This window comes from Gopherus evgoodei, chromosome 4 (assembly GCF_007399415.2).
Source record: "Gopherus evgoodei ecotype Sinaloan lineage chromosome 4, rGopEvg1_v1.p, whole genome shotgun sequence".
Classification (NCBI taxonomy): Eukaryota; Metazoa; Chordata; order Testudines; family Testudinidae; genus Gopherus; species Gopherus evgoodei.
Genome location: NC_044325.1, coordinates 116,240,098 through 116,261,155, shown reverse-complemented (window position 1 = coordinate 116,261,155; position 21,058 = coordinate 116,240,098). Strand labels below are relative to the sequence as shown.

The 21,058-nt window shown below is 45.8% G+C and overlaps 2 protein-coding genes across 2 annotated transcripts in view; both read right to left on the bottom strand.

The window, feature by feature from the left end:
* Nucleotides 1-8,305: 8,305 nt before the first annotated feature.
* Nucleotides 8,306-8,701, bottom strand: CEND1 (cell cycle exit and neuronal differentiation 1). The gene has a single exon (XM_030562145.1). The coding sequence runs from the start codon at nt 8,699-8,701 to the stop codon at nt 8,306-8,308; it is 396 nt and encodes a 131-aa protein (XP_030418005.1).
* The window catches only part of SLC25A22 (solute carrier family 25 member 22), a 131,014-nt gene continuing 118,654 nt past the window's right edge, over nt 8,699-21,058 (bottom strand). Inside the window, exon 11 of the transcript XR_004000122.1 lies at nt 8,699-8,903. The gene's annotated coding sequence lies outside the window, so the exon portion shown is untranslated. The remainder of the gene's footprint in view (nt 8,904-21,058) is intronic.

Genomic DNA, 21,058 nt, shown 5'->3' with positions numbered 1-21,058 from the left:
AGTTGGAAAACTTTTAGGGCTTGATCCAAAGCCAATGGAAAGACTCCCACTGACCTCAGCTATGGTTGCAAACTAACATGGCTTCACCCAGTAATGTGCTGGACTGTTTCTATTGACTTCAAGGGACTTTGGATCAGGCTCTTAAGAATTACTAGTTAAAAAAAATCACCTTTAATCAGACCAGTACGTTTCCTTTATATACCTTTAGTTTCTCCGATACCTCAAAGAACCTGAACTTACCTTAGCAGATGGTGGAGTATTTTGCATAGCTGGGATTGCACGTTTTAAAGATTTCTTTGAAAAGGTTCCTAACCAGTGATTCAGGAAAAGGCCACAAGGTTAAGACGGGCCGCTCAAAACTTAATAAAGACAAACAATGTCCTTTTTTTTTTAAAAGAAAGGCAGTGGGAAGATGCTGTCCTTGTTTTGTCGACTCACCCTAGAAACTTTGGACTGTTTGACACTACAGCGATAGAGTCTGGCACATATACAGGGCTTCATGAAGATAGGCAGAATTTAAAGTTTCCCTCTCACTGCTGGGCACTGTTGCTCCATAGCATCAACGTGCAAGGACAGATCAAGGCAGAAACTTTGATTCTTGGGATCCTGACTCAAATCCCTAAGTGGGCCAGATACAACTGTTAAAACCAAGGTGAGCTGGAATGGGAAGATGGCTATACAGGGAAGATTGCAGACTCTAGTCTACGTGAGGGAAGTAGCGATGGGTGGCATGTGACTATGTTGTGGATCCTAACCTCATTTTATCCTAATTCTGTATGTGCCGGCAAAGCCAGTTCTATTTTATCAGTGAAAAGTAGTGTAGAACAGCAGATTCTGCTCCCATTGCTTGTGGTAAACTGGGTCACATTACTACATATCAGGTGAGTCACCGACAGCGTTTGACAGAATGGAGATTTTAAGATGGGGCAATGCAGCAGTGGAAGATAGAGCCACATCTGTGAGTAGCTAAGACCAGTAACCTTCCATAGTGTTTGCCTGCTCTGAAATTCATCTAATTGGAAAAACTGTTGTTTCAAGGCAATGTGAACTTGCCATGTGATGAGCGCATCTTCACATTAACATATCCCCATGGGACAACACAATCTGAACAGTCCACCAAAAATGAAAGAAAGCTTGCACACTTTTCTGTGCCCAGCTGATGCACCAACTTCAAACCTGTTCTGTTGTGGCAGGAAAATACAGCATGTGCCATGCACATTAGCAGATTTCCAAGGCCCGCTATGATCCATGCCATGAACCTAGATCAAAATCAGGCCTCAAGTCTTTTGTCAACAAAATATATTTAATTTCTTTCATCTCTGCACTCAGATAACTGAAGGACCAATAGCACTGGCTTGAGCCATGCACAGAGCATGCAATACTGTGCTAGGATCCCTCTCACAGCTTTGCCAGTGCATCTCAATCCTGATCTGCAATCTTTCCTCAGTGCTTCAGTTAAGGGCCTCTCTTGAACAGAGTGTCAATCATGTAGAGAGTGAGTCACTGGTGTGCAATAATGAGGACTAGAATGAGACTAACAGTGTCCCCAACTTCCATTGACTTCAATGGAAGTTGAGGAAACTCATCACCTTGCAGATTTGGGCCATAATATTTACTTGTAACTTGGATAATTATAGCAGATTAAAAGCTTGTGCTCCCCCCCACCTGTGACATATAGCCCGTGAGTATTCCATCTATATATTAAATGGCATAACTTTTGCAATTCTTTGGGTGGACTGTTAAAACTCTACTCCTGCTTTTGACAGGCACAGAAATCTGGTTTCAGCATAGCCTTGGTGAGAGCACACTTGGAAAATTGCTTGGGAAGATTATAGGAATGCTAAATAAAATGCAAAGAAGGGAAGCGAGTATTATTCCAAAATTGGAGAATAAGCCATTAAGTATCAGGAAACAAATGTACCGGATTAGATTCTCATCTGACGTAAATCAGTGTAACACCATTCAAGTCAATGGGCTATGCCAATTTATTCCAGCTGAGGATCTGGCCCATATAAACTAGAAATGAGATTTGGAGCAATGGAGGGAACTTGGCCATAGCCTATGAATACCTAATAGTTAATGGAAGTGCAGAATTTATTCTCCAGTGATGGCTGGAAAAAGGGCAAAAACCTGCAGCTAATGAGGAAAAGTTCTTAACTGTATGAGAAAATTGTGCAATGAAATGATCTTCTCAATGGCACATGGTCAAAGCACCATCATTATGGAATGACATAGTGAGTAGTCCTGTGAGGACATTGGACTGAAGGACACACGTGGCCTTCAGTGGGTCTACTGTCTATGGGCCAGACTGCAATATCCTTAGGCTACAGAGTACCTTACATTGTGATTAGTCCCTCTGAAGTCAATGGGAAAAGGTGCTACTCTGTGTAATCACGGCTAGGAAAGTCTAGCCCAAGGAGAGGAACATAACATATAATTTATGTCATTTGATAGTCTAGTTAAGGTATCACCTCATCTTCTGCCACAAATTAAACATAATAGCTAAGGTTTTCAGCCTACACTCAATGCTCTTAACATAATTGGACGTGCTGTTAAACGTAATAAGCAGTATTTGCAACAGATGGACTTTGGTGAAGGATTAAACTAAAATCATGATTGGCTTGGAAGAGTTTTTTTAATCAATGGGCCAAGAAAACATCATTTCTTGATGATCCAAGTCCTTAGATTATTTAAGGATTGTTTTAAAATAAATTGTATTTTTGAGCTAGGAGTAATTCACTAGATGTAAATGGAGCAGTAGGTTTGATTGCACTATGTGAGAAGGACACTCTTTATAGTCTCTGCTTATGGCTTCCCTGGCAGTCCATGAGATCGAAGAATAGAACCTGAAGTATGTGAAAGCGCCACATGTAGAATCCTTTAAGAATCAAACCTAATGGTTGTTTCCTCCATTTTCTTTGAGTGAAATTAATCCAGCACGGAGGGACCATGCCACGCACTACCACAATACAAATAATTAAGAATAGAAAATGGGAAAGTAACTCTAACAGCCCGATCCACAGCCTCTTGAAATTAGTGGAAAGACTCCCCTTCATGTTTTTTGGATCACCCCCAAAGCCCTGATTCAGCAAAGCACTTAAGCATGTAACATTGAAGACAGTGGGTCTACTTAAAGTTAAGCATGTGCTTAAGTGCTTTTGGTGAATCAGGGCCTACGTGAGACAGAAATCACCTGACAGAATACATTCTTACCATGCTGAAAATGCTGTCAGAGCATCCCTCATGCTCAGATTTGATTCTATCCTACAGCAAAACTATTAAGAGACATGGGCCTTATCCAAAGCCCATTGAAGTCAACAGAAGTCTTTCCATTGACTTCAGTGGGCTTTGGGTCAGGCCCCATCAGAGGAAATGTGGTCAATTTCAGCTTTACAGAGCTTGGGATAGGGAAAACCCTGTACTAAATTGTCCAAGAGATAAAAGCTACATTCTTGCATTAGGTCGAGAGGAGTGGTTTCTTCAGAATAGAATACAGTAATTGAATCTATTGTTTTAAAGATAAGCTGCATTTTCTACTGCAGTGTTTGTATAATTAATCTATCAAATTTCTAATTTATAAACAGCATCAATAAGAGTAAACTAGCAATCTAGATCCCTACAAATCCCCAAGCCAGAATCTTAACAGTTTCAAGCTTTAATTCGTTCTCATTGAGGAGATGTCACTAAAAGGACCTCATATTACAGCAAACACAACACAAAACATCAAGTGAATAAAGGCATGTGCTCAGTGCTCCCGCAAAACAGGACAACTATTTATTTAGCACAGCAAGTTCATTCGTTAGCCTTTTGCCTCGTGACAAATGTGGGTTTCAATCTGTCGTAGGTTCCAAGCAAGAGATAATTTGCTCTTCTCAGTCTAGTTCTCACTGGACTTGTGCTCAACAGGAAACCACCATGCAGTGCGGCACAAAGATATAACAGGCAGCATCTGCTAAAAGCGGTAGAGGCAAGTCAGGACTGAAGGGCATAGAAACCCTGTGTGTTTAGGAAGCTTGCATGGCACCTCCTTGTGATCTACCAGACTCAAACCAGCACTAGTTCCACTACAACACAACACATTCCAAAATACTTCAAAAGAGGAAGTACTTTTTTGAATGCAAGTAGCCCACGTGACTATTAGGGGAAGGTGGGGAAGACAGTAATTTTTAGCTTGTAGCACAACGGGGATGCTATACATTCAGGAGTTTCCTAGCCAGACATTCTCTTAGTGGTTAGAAACCATGACCAAAAATGTTGCTTGGGGCATTGCATGGCAGAATGCGAATGGTACAAAAAAGAAAACACGGACACTTTGTGTGAATGCAGGTGCACAAATAAAGGGTTGTCTCAATATTTTTCTTTACAAAAAATATGGGGGGTGTGGCTTTACAAAGACTGCAGTAAACTGTAATATATACATGTAATATTCTTCAAGAAGGAAGTGGGGTTGTACACATCCGCACAAAAATGGGTGTTTTCAGACCAGCAAAGGAGCTGGGTTCTTGAGAAGGAGTAATGGACAGTGGACAACAGTACCGAGCAATCACATAAGTGAATGATTCCCTTATAGACCTAACCTATTTCTTCACGGCCATAAATATGATTGAGGGCAAGGTTATTTTTCAAGATGACGAGTTCTTGTCCTGCCACCCTCGTGGTCTCCCATGTCTCAATTACCTCTCTGGCATATTTCAGGAGGAATTATTGGCTTAGAACTAGAGATGAGCCTGCATACAAATCACATCTCTGAATGGTTTGGGGAACAGTTCGGATCTGGATGGAAGTTTTGCAGCTCAGGCCCCTCCCAACTCAGAACTTTTTTTTCTCAGTTTTCCAAAAGTTAATGCAGTCAAATTAAAATACTTTTAAAAGGAGAGAGAGAGGCTCCTGTGAAGCATCCAGTGTTTCCTTTTCCTCCTTAAATTTCTGTCTACCCTGGTTAGTTCAGAGCAGAAAGTAGCTAGATCTGTGATTTTTATCACACACTCCACTGGAAAAAACACATCTGCCAGAACTAAATGGGAGGGCAACAAATAAGGAAACATAGACTCATAGACTCTAGGACTGGAAGGGACCTCGAGAGGTCATCGAGTCCAGTCCCCTGCCCTCATGGCAGGACCAAATACTGTCTAGACCATCCCTAAAAGACATTTATCTAACCTACTCTTAAATATCTCCAGAGATGGAGATTTCACAACTTCTCTAGGCAATTTATTCCAGAGTTTAACTACCCTGACAGTTAGGAACTTTTTCCTAATGTCCAACCTAAATCTCCCTTGCTGCAGTTTAAGCCCATTGCTTCTTGTTCAATCATTGGAGGCTAAGGTGAACAAGGTTTCTCCCTCCTCCTGATGACACCCTTTTAGATACCTGAAAACTACTATCATGTCCCCTCTCAGTCTTCTCTTTTCCAAACTAAATAAACCCAATTCTTTCAGCCTTCCTTCATAGGTCATGTTCTCAAGAGCTTTAATCATTCTTGTTGTTCTTCTCTGGACCCTCTCCAATTTCTCCACATCTTTCTTGAAATGCGGTGCCCAGAACTGGACACAATACTCCAGTTGAGGCCTAACCAGCGCAGAGTAACATCTCTTGAAATAATTTACACTTGAAACTAGAAATCAAATCTCTGCTTCATAAGTTACAGGAGTCACTAGCCCTGCATTGGCATGAGACAGGCTAGACAATTATTATAATCTCTTCTCCTTCTCAGATGTCTATACTTCGCACTTCCCCCTTTTCACCCTATCCTCATCCCAGCTTACAATAATAAATTAACATCTCAGCATCTGCAAAACATCATGGGGACAAATTAGCTCCCCAACAAGGAAAGGTTATTAAAGAAACAACCAGCCAAACAACCTTCTGGATAAATAACAACAAGGAATCCCCCATGATGTAGTTAGTATATTCTTACTAAGGTTTTCCCAGAGCCTTCTCAGTACAGAAGGGATTGTATTACAAGGTGAAATTATAAGTTCTGTCCATAATACAGGTGAAACAGTGCTAGCACCTATAAAGTTTAAGCATGGTGGTTGTTAGCACTTGTTTCAACAATGGGGCAAACCTGATCATATTGCATCAGTCTGTGCAATGGAAAAGAACATATGCAGGTTAAAACTCAGAAACACACAATAGTTTGGAAACCAGGAGATAGAATTTTATGCCCAAAGAGGCCGCATACATCTGGGAATATTGTAGAAAAGATGGTGAAAAATCTAACTGCAGGAATAGAAGGGAATTTGTAAAGAAGCTGTGCCCAAATATTCTGGTGAGCCACATGCACTCAGTAGGCCAAATTCTTCAAGGACCCTGAGTTAGAAATATAGGAATTGCCAGACTGGATCAGATATGTGGTCTATCCAGTCCAATATCTTGTCAATCACCAGTGGCCAATACTAGATGTATCAGTGGAAGATGCAAGAAATCTGGGGTAAAAAACTAAGAGACTTGGCATAATTGATGCTTCATCCAGCCCTTATACTGGTTTATACTCCCAGGTGCTCAGGCTCCCTTCCAGACATGTAACTTACACCCCACTTTCTACACTCTCTCTGAATTTGAACCGGTTTCTCTGGCTTTTGTATAGTATCTTTGCCAATCATTGGTGCAAAACTGTGACATTCCTGTGTACCACTCACCGGTTAGCAGGTACTACTGCTGAGCTCCAATGACTCATTGGGTTATTCTGTTTCAATTCTGGCTCCATTTAAAACAAAAAATTGGTTAAAGAATCCTTTCCATACTATAGCAGCAGCAGCAAATGGGGGTCATAATGGAAGTTCTGAGTCTGGAAAGGTCACTCATCCCTCAGAAGAGTTGTGTGTCCCATTTTCTCAGAATGTAGTAAATGGAGCCTCCATCTACCTTCTCCCTTACTTCTCCTTTCCTACCCACAGTCTGGTTTTAGATCTCACCCCTTCCTCACCCCTTCCGCCCCCGCCCCAGCAAAGAAACCAGGCTGTTTCCAAGTTTTGGGAAATTGTTTCCACTTTCAAGACATGGATGTTTCACATTTTCCTGGTAGACTCAAATTAAGGGGTAGAAGATCTCTCCAAGCACCATCTGTTTTAATCACTTTTGCACATGGTTTTCCCAGCATAAAGGGGATCATGTATGTCATTCCCATAATGCTTCATTTGCTGCTCGCCCTTAAAGCCCAGTTCTTGTTTGCCTTTTCTTCTACCACACGCAAGGAGAGATCAGCCTTTGATGGAATAACACCAGGATTAAGGGCCTGAGCCAAAGCCCACTGAAGTCAATGGAAAAACTCCAATGGACATCAGTGCAGTTTGGATTGGGCCCTTAGTGCACTACTGAAGCCAGTTTAAGTTTATCAGACTCTGTATTATGTCCAAAACAGTCTATCACCCTCTAGGGCAGGAATGCCCAAACTCTGTCCCATTGGCCTTATCTGCATTGGCAAATGGCTGGGTGCCTGGGGCTGCCCCCAATATACATAAAATGGAGCAGATTGAAACTATCCTCGGTATGACTAAAGATGAGATGGGACCCCAAGCCTTGTATGTTGCCTCCATGAGCTGCAAACTGCACTGTAGATCTCAGTGAGACATATTTGCTCCTTGAGCTTCACTGTAGCTACTGGCTTGCATCTCTGACAGAGAAAAGGTTCTATAATGCCATGTGGTCCACACTCTTCTATATCACAAAGTCAGCTCACCTCCAGCTATGGGTTACTCCTGTCTTGTCTGTTTTTAAAGGTTGGGTGATAAGTATTAGGAACATCATGTATCTATTAGGCCGTAAGCTTGGAGCTGCCTTCTTACATGTCTGCAAAGCGCCCAGCACAAGTTGGGGTACAATATTAATAATAAACCACAATAATTGATGAACTGGGTCTTAGTACTATTCCCTTTCCTCTTCTCTACCACAACCCAATTAAAAAACATCAACGTGAATAGAGCAGGGACTCAGGATGGGATGTAGAACACCTCTGCTTGGAAATGCTGGGACTATGGGAAAGTGGGGAGTCTCCTGGCGAGGAGCGTGGGGGAGGGGACACCAGCATTTACACTGATCAGAAGAAGCTGTAATCTATACACAGTTGTACAAGCCAAGTTATATTACACGAAAGCACATATTGAGTGCATGGAGTACCCATACTGGTCAAACTGGCACAGCTCCTTTGGAACAAGACTTTTGGCGTAGTTGTTGGTGCTGTAGTTACCCTATCTAGTGCTCTCTCTATATATGTATAGATATGTATAGAATTTACTGCATGCATGTATTTCAGAAGAAACTGTACAGTTGATTATATTTCTCTCCCCCAACCCTTTCTCGGTCTTCATTTTTTCCGGGCTAGGAACGCCACTCCCAGAATTATAGCAACAGCAGCCACCACCACGCCTCCAACAATGGCCAATGGCTTCATGTTGTCAAAGACACTGCCTGAGGATTCCTCCGTGCCGTTTCCCTTGTGCTCAGAGTCAGGGGACTGGCCGGTGGCCTCTTGCACCTCCGGGGCTGCAGGGTTGGGTTTCAGATTGCTGTGGTTATTCAGCGCAGTGGCCTCGCTGGCTGCCTTCTTCGTTGTGGCCATAGGGGTGGGCTGCTCCTTGGAGGGGGTTTCTTTCTTGTCTGCATTCATAGCAGGCCCGGGGATGGGCTTCTCTGGCTTTCCAGAGCTGGCGGCCTTGGCATCAGGTTTGCTTCCACTTCGGGTGCTTCCTTTAGATTCCATCCCTAGGAGTGCTGTTGGGAGGGGGAGTGACCTGATCTTCACAGGGCCAGCTCTCAAGATATTACTACTAGTTATATGTACCCACGTTGCTTTCACCTGGTCTAGGCAGGCTGATAGATCAACCTCAAATGGATCCCCCTGTAGCCGTCGTCCCAGCAACCTTCTCACTCAGCCAATATTTCACCAGGACATGATACGGAACCTGGAAGAAAAACAGAAAATGAGCGGTGAGTGAAGAGGATGCACAGAGTGCTAGATACAAGAGCCACTGAGAGCACGTTTTACAGTCAGAACCACTCTACTTGTAGGTTGCAGTGAAACTGTAGACAAGTTGTATAGATTGGGGCAGTGATTTCCTTTTATTTTAGGGGGGCTTTGAAGGATTAGATTTTTATCAGTAGAGGTCAATAAACACTGATTTCACCACATACAGACAGACAGACTAAAAAAATATTTCCATTGCTAATAATCAAATTTTGCAGATAGGCAAAGGAAGAAAAATGCTTATTGTTCTCAAGGAGGAGGGAGAAAAATTGTTTTCAACCTCTGAGGATAGAAGCAATGGGCTTAAATTGCAGCAGGGGTAGCTTAGATTGGACTTAGGAAAAACTTCCTGCTAGGTGGTTAAGCACTGGAATAAATTGCCTATGGAGGTTGTGGAATCTCCACCACTGGAGGTTTTTAAGAGCAGGTTAGACAAACACCTGTCAATGATGGTCTAGATAAGAGTTAGTCCTGCCAGGAAAAAAAACAACCAACCAAAAAAACCTTCTACGTCCATGAATGCCCTACCAAATTCACCATCCATTTTGGTCAGTGTCACGGCCATAGGATTTTAAAAACAGTAAATTTCATGATTTCAGCTATTTAAATCTGAAATGTCATGGTTTTGTAATTGTAGGGGTCCTGACCCAGAAAGGGGTGTGGGAAGGTTGTAAGTGTATTGTAGGGGGGTTGCAGTACTTCTGCCATTACTTCTGCACTGCTGTTGGCGGCGGCGCTACCTTCAGAGCTGGGCAGCTGGAGAGCGGCGGCTGCTAGCTGGAAGCCCAGCTGAGCTCTGAAGGCAGAGCTTCCACCAGCAGATCGCAGAAGTAAGGCTGGTCTGGTATAGTATTACCACCCTTACTTTTGCGCTGCTGCCTGCAGAACTGGGCCCTCAGTCAGCAGCCGCCACTCTCCGGTTGCCCAGCTCTGAAGGCAGCAGAGCAGAATTAAGGATGGCATGGTATGGTATTGCTACCCTTACTTCTGTGCTGCTGCTGGCAGGGCACTGCCTTGAGAGCTAGGCACCTGGCCAACAGCTGCCGCTCTCCGGCCACCCAGCTCTGAAGGCAGCACAGCCTCCTAAAATAACCTTGCCACCCCCTGCAACTCCCTTTTGGGTCAGAATCCCCAGCTTGGGAAACACTGGTCTCCCCCATGAAATCTGTATAGTACAGGGTAAAAGCACACAAACGACCAGATGTCACGGTGGTAGACCACATTTCATGGTCGGTGATGTGTTTTTTACGGCCATGAATTTGGTGGAGCCCTACCCAGGAGGCACAAATGACAAGTGGACAGAGCACGAGAGAGATCAGTGGGGACTCAGGCTGGTGTTACAGCTTCCATGTGATGGAAGGAACAGAGAAGCTGCTGCCAGCCAGCTCTGTGCCAGAGCTGCAGCGGGGATGCTGGTGTCAGTGATGCTTCTGGGAAATAATGAGTATACAGGAGGCAGCTGTCAGACCTGAGCAGCCTTCTTCATTACCTCCCCGCTGACCTTCAACGCTTCCAGGGTCCTGTGGAGAGCTTTCTGCCAGCTAAGTGAAATATGAGCTTATTAACACAGCCAGCTCAGAAGAGGAGGTTCACGTGGAAACCTCCCCAGCCAGAGGGCTTCATTTGTAGCACTTTTGTTCTGAGATGACCCACCGAGTTCAAAAATCTCATCAATGATGGTGTGTGGGAGGGTTAAAAACCCTCTAATTCTCCTGTTTATAAGGGGCTGCAGCAAGTGATGACATTTCTGTGCAATGTGCTTCCCCCTCTCTGGGAAACATTTAGAATAATTAGCACTTTACACCCTACCACAAAGTGAGGCTGGGTTGGAATAAAGCTATATAGAAGGGTGCAGGGACTGGGCTTACCAAAGGAAAATAAGCCAACTACTTGTCACCTGGTTTTAGGTAGAAACCTCCTATTCCACAGCTGTCCACTATGCGCTTTCTTGCGTGGTGGCCAACATTTTGCCCAACATGGAACCAGGCACCTCCCTGTATCCTGAGTTCTGTAACTGGCACACATTCTCAGTGGATCAGGTATGGAGTGGGAGGTGTAACACCAGCCGCTTACATGCTTCTTCCAGAGAGAAGCAGCTTCTGTGCAACCAAAGCCCACTGAGCTTCTCAAAACCCAGACAGCCATCAACTTGGCCAACACCAGGGATTGAACCAGGAAGCTCCAGAGCTGAAAGCAGAAGTCTGCAGCTTGAGCTAAAAAGCAAACTTCTCAAGCCGGAGGCTGTAATAGACCCATATCCTCTGTGGATCAGGCACAGAGAAGGACACAATATACTCTGACCAGTGGGGTCAAACTTTCACCAGCCTCTGAAGTATTTGGTACTGGCCACTGTCAGAGACATATGAATATAGGAATTGCCATACCGGTGCTTCATCTAAACCCAGTATCCGGTTTCTGATAATGACAAATACCAGCTACTGCAGAGGAAGGTGCAAGAGACCCTAAAATGGCCAATAATAGAATATTGCATCTGACCAAGTGAGTAGTCACTCACGAAAGCTTATGCTCCAATATGTCTGTTAGTCTATAAGGTGCCACAGAACTCTTTGTTGCTTTTTAATAATAGAATAAACTATCCATAAAAGAAATTTCCTCCTGTCTCCCTAAATTAAAGGTTGGCTTATGCCCTAGAACATGAGGGCCTGTATCCCTTCTATTTTCCCCCCTCTTTTTCATAATCCTTACTCTGGATATTCTTGTTATCTGTATACATTTTTGAATCCAGCTATGCTCATGGGCTCAATGATGTCCTGTGGCAATGAGTTCCACAGACTAATTCTGCATTGTGGAAAAAAAAAAGTATTTCCTTTTATCATTTGCTGCCTTTTTAGTTTCACCAAATGCCCAAGATGCCAGTCTAGATGGACCACTGCTCTGGGCCTGCAATTCCTGCGTTCTTATAGCGGGCTGAATCAACCCCATAAAAACTTTTGGGCCATTTAAGGTCTGGATCTGAATGCAAATTCTGAGGTCTGAGTCCATCTCTAACCATAGTACAAGCAAAAAAATATATAAAAATAAAGGATGGAGGTAGCTAAAAATACAATACTAAGAATGTAGCATCAACACAAGTCCATTTCTGAAGTGACTTCAATTCACTATGAAAGGTGCCAGAGTGACAGCCCTGGAGTTGGACATTTGTTTTTCCAAGGAATACGTACAGCTCAGGCTGCAGCAATGTAACCTTCCCCCAGCCTACCCTGCCTCAGCTCTGATCTAGAAGGGCCACTTGTGTGGTCAGCACAGCTGGTGTGTATGTAATGCAGGCTTCGCACAAATTCAATCGTGAGGCCCTGCTAAGGTTCTTAGTCATGCTGTGGACACCCAGCCTACAGGAACCAGAGTGAAACCCCCAAACTCGCTTCATATAAAGTCAACAAACAGCCATGAGCTGATACAATTGTTGGCCACGGCCACTCTGCTTGTTTCCACACTGGTGGTGACAGAGAAGTGAAAGGCTCCATATGCCGCTGCCAGTCTTCACAGCCATTCTGGCCACATTCAGAATAATTGGTCATCTTCTATTAATTTCCCAACCCACTCTAGTCCCAGGCTCCTTAAACAAGGAATAAAACGCAATAATCTTTCAGCGTAGATCAAATCCAGCTACCAAACTGGAGTAACAGGTATATATGGGCCAGATCCCCACCTGGTGTCAATTGGCATAGTTCCTCTAACCATAATTGATCTACACAGATTGACATTGTCAGAGGATCTAGCCCACAATATTAATGGTTGCGCCAGACACAAAATGAGCAAATGATGATCACTCGTACTATTGAAAATATAAAAAAGTTAAGATTTCCACTCCAAACTCAAAAGGCCAGAACCACTCACCTGGAGCACTCCGTTGGAGGTGGATTGGAAAACCAGGACATCAAAGCCCTGCAAATGTTTTTGCAGAACAGAATTGTGTTAAAGTGACTAATATGGATTGAAAAGCTGTTTTTCAGTTTGGGTCTCTCTCTCTTTCTCTCTCTCTCTCTCTCTGTGTGACCAGAGAGCCCTGGAATTCAGGAACCTCTGGTCAAAAACAATGCTGAAATCTGTATGTTTCCATGACACATTTGGCTTTGACAGAACAGCATATTTCAACAAAAAGACACTCGGTTAGAAATGTTCTAACCAGCTGCACTCATGACAAAGAGAGAAAACTTCTCTCCTGCTGGAAAACCAGCCTACGTGGAATGACTAGTGCCAAGGGATATGGCTATGTGATGGTTTCAATCACCGCAGTCATTCTCACTAGAGCCATTGGGAATCTCTCCACTCTTGAATTTTAACAAAGAAGAAGGTCATTCATTTGACAATGTTTGAAAAGTATCATGAGGCTGACTGGACTGGGACTCGGGAGAGCTGGATTCAGTCCCCAGCTCTGCCCCTGATTCCCTGTGTGATCTGGGGTAAATCACTTAATCTCCGTGCATCAGTGCCCCATCCATCCTGTCTCTCACCCTTTGTCTGTAATCTCTTTGGAGTAGTGTCCGAGTCTCACTAGGGCCTAGTACAATGGGCCCCCGACCTCAGCTGGACCCTGGAGGCATTAGTGTAATATAAATAATATGAATAAAATGTTCATTCCTTTTATGCCTGTCACCCTCTCCTTGACTAATGCAACCTGCAGATGTTTTTCACTCTGTCTTCACAACATGCTAGAAGGCCCACATCACAGAACTGCCCTGTGTCATTTCAGACCTTGGTCTCAGCTGGATGAGTGGAGCAGCCAGGAGATTGAAATGCCCTTTATCCCTGAAGAGGGCAGGCACCCAAGGTGATGACTGCAGCAAAGATGATAGGGTAGTTTGTAGAGGAGACAGTTGCGTATTCACTTACAGGCACCTGCACTGCCCTTCTGTCTCCCAGCTCAGAACACCAGCCCTCAACAGTGCTGAAGAGCCGTGCTCCTCTCTCACCAGCAAAAAATTTAACTCCCCTTTTTCTAATGCTCTCCAACCTTCTGGATAGCAGGCTCCCTGCTATCCTTTGAGCTGGCTTAAACCCTCTCTCTTCTCCTCCTTTGTTCCCACTCCAGCAAAGCACTTCAGCGCCTGCTTCACTTTGAGCAACTGTCAGGGCCGGTGCAACCATTTAAGCGGACTAGGCAGTTGCCTAGGGCGCCGAGATTTGAGGGCGCCAAAAAGCACCCCCCAATTTTTTTTAAATGGTTGAGCATCCGCTGCTGCTGGGACAGAAAGGGAGTCTGAGCTGCCAGCGGCAGCCGGCAGCCCAGGGTGTCCCTTGGGTCAGGGCGCCTCCGCGGCAGCCAGCAGTCCAGGGCGTCCCCTGGGTCAGGGCGCCTCCGCGGCAGCCCGCAGTCCAGGGCGTCCCCTGGGTCAGGGCGCCTCCGCGGCAGCCCGCAGTCCAGGGCGTCCCCTGGGTCAGGGCGCCTCCGCGGCAGCCCGCAGTCCAGGGTGTTTCCTGGGTCAGGGCGCCGCCCCGGCAGCCGGCAGTCCAGGGTGTCCCCTGGGTCAGGGCGCCACCCCGGCAGCCGGCAGTCCAGGGTGTCCCCTGGGTCAGGGTGCCTCCGTGGCAGCCCACAGTCCAGGGTGTCCCCTGGGTCATGGCGCCGCCCCGGCAGCCGGCAGTCCAGGATGTCCCCTGGGTCAGTGCGCCGCCCCGGCAGCTGGCAGCCCAGCAGCGGGGGTCCCCTGGCCCAGGGAAACCCCGGGCTGCTGGCTGCCGCGGAGGTGCACTGACCCTGGGTCAGGGTGCCGCTGCAGCAGCCAGCAGTCCAGGGTGTCCGGAGGGGGTGGCAGGCAGCTCCCGTGGAGCTGCCGCAGTCGTGCCTGCGGGCGGGCGGGCGGGCGGGCGGGCGGTCGGCTGCTCGCGCGGCTCCGGTGGACCTCCCGCAGACACCACTGCAGCAGCTCCACCAGAGCCGTGGGACCAGCGTGCGGGGCAGTGAAATTGCCGTCCGCCTAGGGCGCTCAAAACCCTAGCGCCAGTCCTGGCACCTGTGCTGTCCAGCTGAAGTCAATAGGCTTAAATTTAAGCAAGTACCTAAGAGAAAAACCTCAGGGCCTTTATCTCTTAAGCTTTCTTCTTTCTCTCTCTCTCTCAGTCTCCTAGATTGTTTTTCTCTAACTACCTGTTCCTCCATCTTCCTCTTTTTTCTTTATTCCTTATTATAGACATTTGTTTCTCTCTCTCTCTCTCTCTTCTTCTCCGCCCACTCCTCCTCCTTCCAGCTCTGCATCTCTCTCTGCCTCCTACACAGCTGACTGTGCTTGCAAACAGGTTGCACAAAAGGCATAGGGTTCTCTTCTCATCACTTCTTTGTTTAAGAACCAGTACTGTTTCAAGGGGTCTGGCCTGCCAAGAAAGCAGCTTCCTAGCTTTTTCCTTGGGAAAAGGGTCTGCAAAGTGGGAGACAAGATAATAACACTAATGACAAAGAAAAAAGAAACCCCTTCCAAATTTCTGCCTCCCTGGAAAGTCTTCAGCATCAGTCTTTGATGCTGCAGCTTCTCCAAGGTCAATGCAGTAAGAGCCATGCAGTGCTGCTGATGTAACTGCCAATCCCAGCCAATAGAATAGGGCCTGTATCAGGAATGAAGCTCTACCCAGCACCCCACTTGCTCACAGAATTACATCTGAGCCCCCAGAGGATTAGAAACTAAATCTATTCCTGCGTCCCCTGCCTGAGCGGACGAAAGATCCATCCATCCTGTACCAAACAGAATGGATGAGTCACTGTTAGCTTTACTGTAATGTGCCAAAATTATAAAAGGCCTGTTTCTCACCTCTCCACCCCCAAGCCTTGCTGATTTTAGGTTAGAAATAAAGGCAGTCGTAATTGCAGGGTGGAGTAGACACTGCAATACAGGCTCATGTGGGGATCTCTTTTCCAGTGTGCTGATGGGGCTATGTGAATGGAGTACAAGTTGTGTGGACTCCCTGATAGTCCATTGCTAAAGGCATGGATTTTGTTTCCATTCTTGCTATAGTTGTGGCATGCAGACAGAGAAACTGGATAAACATAAAATACGCTTGCAGGTAGGTTGCAACATAACTTACTTCAGGGGTGGCCAACCTGTGGCTCCGGAGCCACATGCAGCTCTTCAGAAGTTAATATGCGGCTCCTTGTACAGGCACCAACTCTGGGGCTGGAGCTACAGGCGCCAACTTTCCAATGTGCCAAGGGGTCCTCACTGCTCAACCCTGGTTCTGCCACAAGCTCTGCCCCCACTCCACCACTTCCCACCTCCTCCCCTGAGCCTGCTGTGCCCTCGTTCCTCCTCCTCCCCTCTAGAGCCTCCTGCATGCCACAGAACAGCTGATCAGGAGGTGCGGGGAGAGAGGGGGAGGCGTTGATCCACAGGGCTGCTGGTGGGTGGGAGATGCTGGGAGCAGAGAGCTGATGGGGGGTTGCTGACGTATTACTGTGGCTCTTTGGCAATGTACATTGGTAAATTCTGGCTCCTTCTCAGGCTCAGGATGGCCATCCCTGCACTACTTTATTTCTTAGGTTCTGTCTACACTATAGCTGCTACAGCAGAACAGCTACAGCACTGTTGTGTAGATGCTTCCTACCATGTTGGAAGGGATTTTTCTGTTGATATAGTTGATCCATCTCTCTGAGAGGCTGTAGCTAAGTCAATGGAAGAATCCTTCCATCAACCCAGCCACGTCTACACCAGGGGTTAGGTCATTCTAATGGTGCTCAGGGCACAACATATTTCGCAGTCCTGAGTGGTATAGTTAGGTTGATTTAATCAAGGGTAGACCAGGCCTTAGAATTCAGAATAATGCACAAGAAGACTAAAACAGAGAGAGAGACAAAGCCAGCTGCTGACTAACCACTTCTAGGCCCAGATCACATGCTTCTCTGTCTGCAAACAGACCAGGAAAACCTCCTGAAACTGAAAACGATCACCTACAATTTTCAATACACCACAATTCCATATAGCCCCAACTTCCATATTAGGGTAGGCCATGGTGTCACATTAGTACAGGCCATTGTAGTGTGCTAGTATTCATAATCTAATGGAATAATTAAAAATCATCCTCAGGCGCTGACTCAGATTATGCACCAGCACAAGGGAGTAAGAGCCCCCTCCCGGTTGCCTCCCTACTTGGGCTTCCCAGACCTCAGGTTCAGGCTCATGGGAGTCAGAAGCTACTAAACCTTTTCCTCACACCCTGGAGCAGGTGGGCAGTGAGTGGGGCTTTGGTGCCAAACCCCCATTCACTGGCCAGAGTAGCTGAGTCAGCACCAGAGAAATATAGTAATTTCCTGCCCATATAGACCAGCAAACAATCATGACCCCAGAGGGAGGAACCGGGCAGGAATTGTGCCTTAGAGGGGTGTCTCTGAGTCACAGTCCCTCGTGGCTTTTCCTGGGATGCTGCTTAGTGCCGTGTCTAAAGGTACAATCTAGTTCACTGGTATCACTAATAGAACAATAACCTTCATCCCAAAGAGTAGATCAGCTATGGCCCAACTCTGTATTGTGTAATGTAAAGATACAATAGTTTGCCTGCACACTGCACAATCCAGGAGTGGGGCCTGTGTACATACGGTATCTCTGAAACACAGCAGCCAACCAATGCACAGTGTGCTGCAAAGCATTGGAAAAAGGAGGAAACCTGGGCTAAGCACAACAGGGCAAACCCCTACTCTTCCTATAAAGTCACATAGGATCGTCAGTCTCCAGGCAGAGCAGGAAGGACCTCAGTTTTGCAGATCTTGCCCTAAAATCCCTATATTAAGATGCATGGAACTCAAGCTATCTTCCATAGAAGGATGAAATGCTAAATCAATGCTGCTAAGATCTGAACCTACAGTTCCAGGCAATCCCAATATTTAATACCCAGGAGGAGCCTTTTTCAGCCAGCACTTTCACCCTTAGCTAAAGAAGACCTGAAGCAGAAAGTCTGAGCCTTAAAAATTCAGCCCTGTGCAGAGATCCATGCACCACTTAAGCTTTGAAAATAGGGCTTAAGTAGCACCAAAATACCCCTTTCTTCCAACACTATGCAGCACCCTGTGCAGCAGTTGGCTGCACTACCAAGGCCTTGATCCCCTGTGGTGCAACATGGGGTGGACTGCTACACACATAGGCTATACACTGCAGGGTCAGGATGACCATAGTTTGGGATGAAAGGTGTTGTATAAGTGACTGATATTGTTTTGTTATTAATGCTACTAATGAGCTACATTGTGCCTTTAGGCACAGCTGCGAGCAAGTGGCGTAGCCTTAAGACACTCTGTGATGCAGAACCACGCCTCAGAATTTCAGCCAGATTGCTTAAATCAAGAATCTTTCCCCAAAACAATTGCTCTCCATAGCATTGGAAATTCTCTGGCATGAGTGTGAGCTATACAATGATTTATTTATCTGGATTTAGACAGATTCTAGAAGAGCACATTGCAGGTACCATCAACATCACATAAAAATACCCCAGAATAACCATCAACAGTAACAGAAACATGGTAATGCCATTCAGCGTGGCCCACAACCAACGGATAAGGCCACTTATCCACTCAACTCATCCGCCTTCCTCACCAATGGTTTGTTGCCCCTACAGCCTGTTTCCAAATGCCTGGGAAAGAAGACATGTCCTGAAGATCATTGGGTTTGGCTTTTTCAGACAAAGGGGTGGTAGTGGAAGAAATTAGAGAAGTGCAGGGCTCCCCACGGAGAATGCCCAGCCAGTAGCCCCTTCTCATTCATGCCAATGCGGCTCCCGCCCTTAGCCATGGGGGCATGTCAGGGAAAAGAGTGATCTCTCAGGGAAATAGGTAGATACATAATACTATGGCTTAACGTTGAGGGTCTCCATGGAGGTTGTGAACATTGACAACTCCCATTGAAATTGCTTATTTCTCATTGTTTGAAGTCAATGAGAGTTGAGAGTGTTTGCACTATTGGGCCATTTATATCTATGGGTTATGCTATCGCCTGACTACTGAGAACAGAGATTTATTCTCCTCACAGTAGCTCGGTTACCAATATGTAGTTTTCAAAACAAGTAAGCCATCGCCACACGTCCTTCGCTCTTATACCAACTTAGGCTGTTTTTCAGTTGCCTAGGGGAATACGGATGCCCAATGTCAATTAATTTCAATAGCTTCCCAAATCCTGTAGGTGGCTTTGAAAATCAGTCGCCATCATTTAAATCAAAGCTAACCTTCTGTGACATGAAGGGCCACATTTTCAAATGGGCTGTTTCCATTTTGAGGATGCAATTTGCACATGAAAAAGTTGGCACCCAAATATCCAAGTACTTGATCTGCTTTGTAGGTGCAAGTCAGGGGACTTAAGGTGAAAGTATTTAGATTTTGTTCCCACAACAGGGATGTTGGGACTCATCCCCTTTGAAAAAGCACCCCAAAGAGAACAACTTCCTGCAAACATCAGGTCAGCTTTGCAAGGACAGATAGGTTGCTCGCGGGCTAAAAAGCAAAGCATGGTCTAGTTGTTAGGGAATAGGCCTGTAACTGGGGAAACCTATCCCTGCCACTGACTTCCCGTGTGACTGTTGGCAAATCAAGTAATCTCTCTGTCTTGGTTTCCCCCATGTGAAAAATGAGAATACCACTACCTACCTCACTGAGGTTTGGCAAGGCTAACCCTGATGTGTATAAAAGGCTTTAAGAACCTCAGATGGAAGATACCATCGTAGAAGTAGAAAAGCAGAGGGCTCCTAGGTGCTACAGTAATACAAACAAATTGCAATCATGATGAATGATTACCATCACCAAAGAGGTATTTTCTGAGGAGCCAGCAGGAGACTGAAAACCATCTGTAGCATTTGATCAATATAACTGCAGAATGTGCTGTGGAATACAGCAAACAAAACGTGGCCCTCCTCACAACACTAGATTTCTCTAAAGTGCTTTGAACCAAATGCTCTGCCAGAGGGCGATACCGTTTCATTTTGTCATGTGAGGGGAGCAAGTAAACCTGGGCCAAATTTAGTTCGTAACTAAATCTGAAACTACCTCGGTTTTGTTTTGTAGCAACGAGGAAACTAAGCTCAGGCTGGCTGAAAGGGAGATAGAGGGTCACTGACCTTTCAGGCAAACCTGACCCAATTTCAGACTAACCAGGGGCAGAGTTAAGATTTCCAAGAGAAACCACGTGAATCTGGAAAGCACACATGACTGCTGAGAAACCAGCATGGTCAAGGCTTCCACTGAGTTTTGCTTTGAGATTTTACAGTTTGATCAAAACTGAAGCTCATCCCAAAACTTGGGGATGTGAACCCAGCAAGTGTAACCCCTAGCAAATACTCCCATGATAACACCAAGCTTTACAAGCGCCAAGAATTAGAGATGTGGTTACACAAGGCTTCATCAAAAAGCTCCAGGGCCCTTCTGTGAGAAGACAGGGATTGATCATATCATGAGAAACCAAAGCAACAGGTGTTTTTCCAAGAATCTGCCTCCTTTTTCCTTCACTTTGTGACATTATTCCTTCCCTCCTGCAGACACCTTTGCTCATGTGTCATTAGGGGTCAAATAGGTGGGGCAACAGCATAGAAGGCACAACACCTGGGTTCTGGTCCCAACCCTACCATGAATTCAGTGTGACTTTAGGCAAGTCACTTCATTTCTCTATACCTCAGTTTCTCCCACTGCAAAATGGGGACGATGATGTGTATGCACATTTGTAAAAACAGTTTGAGAGCTACAGCTGACAGGTGCCAAGCACGTCATTATCAGTCAGCCATCTACACTGTTCACCTCAGACAGTGAGCTGCCGATGGGAAAGGACAGATTTTGCAGGTGTGGCTCGTTGGGCATGCAAAAGCAATGAGATGACCAGGTAACTACTGAGGCTTTCCTGATGGTCAGCGACCTGAGGGCACATCCTCACTGAGGCAGGGTCCTCACTGGACAGTGCTGTGCTGGATACAATGAGTTCTTTGAAGTGCTGTCCTTGGCCCAGCACCATCCCCTCAGCCCTGCTCCCGTCTGGGCCCTTGGAGAGCTAGGAGGGTTTTGGTGGTTGCATCTGATGTAATGGTAACCCCAGGCTGGGTGCCATCTGCATCTTGCTGCCATTTCAGTCCATACCGCTTCACAGTGTCCCCTAGTGTCTTCATCTTGCATTCATGTGCTCA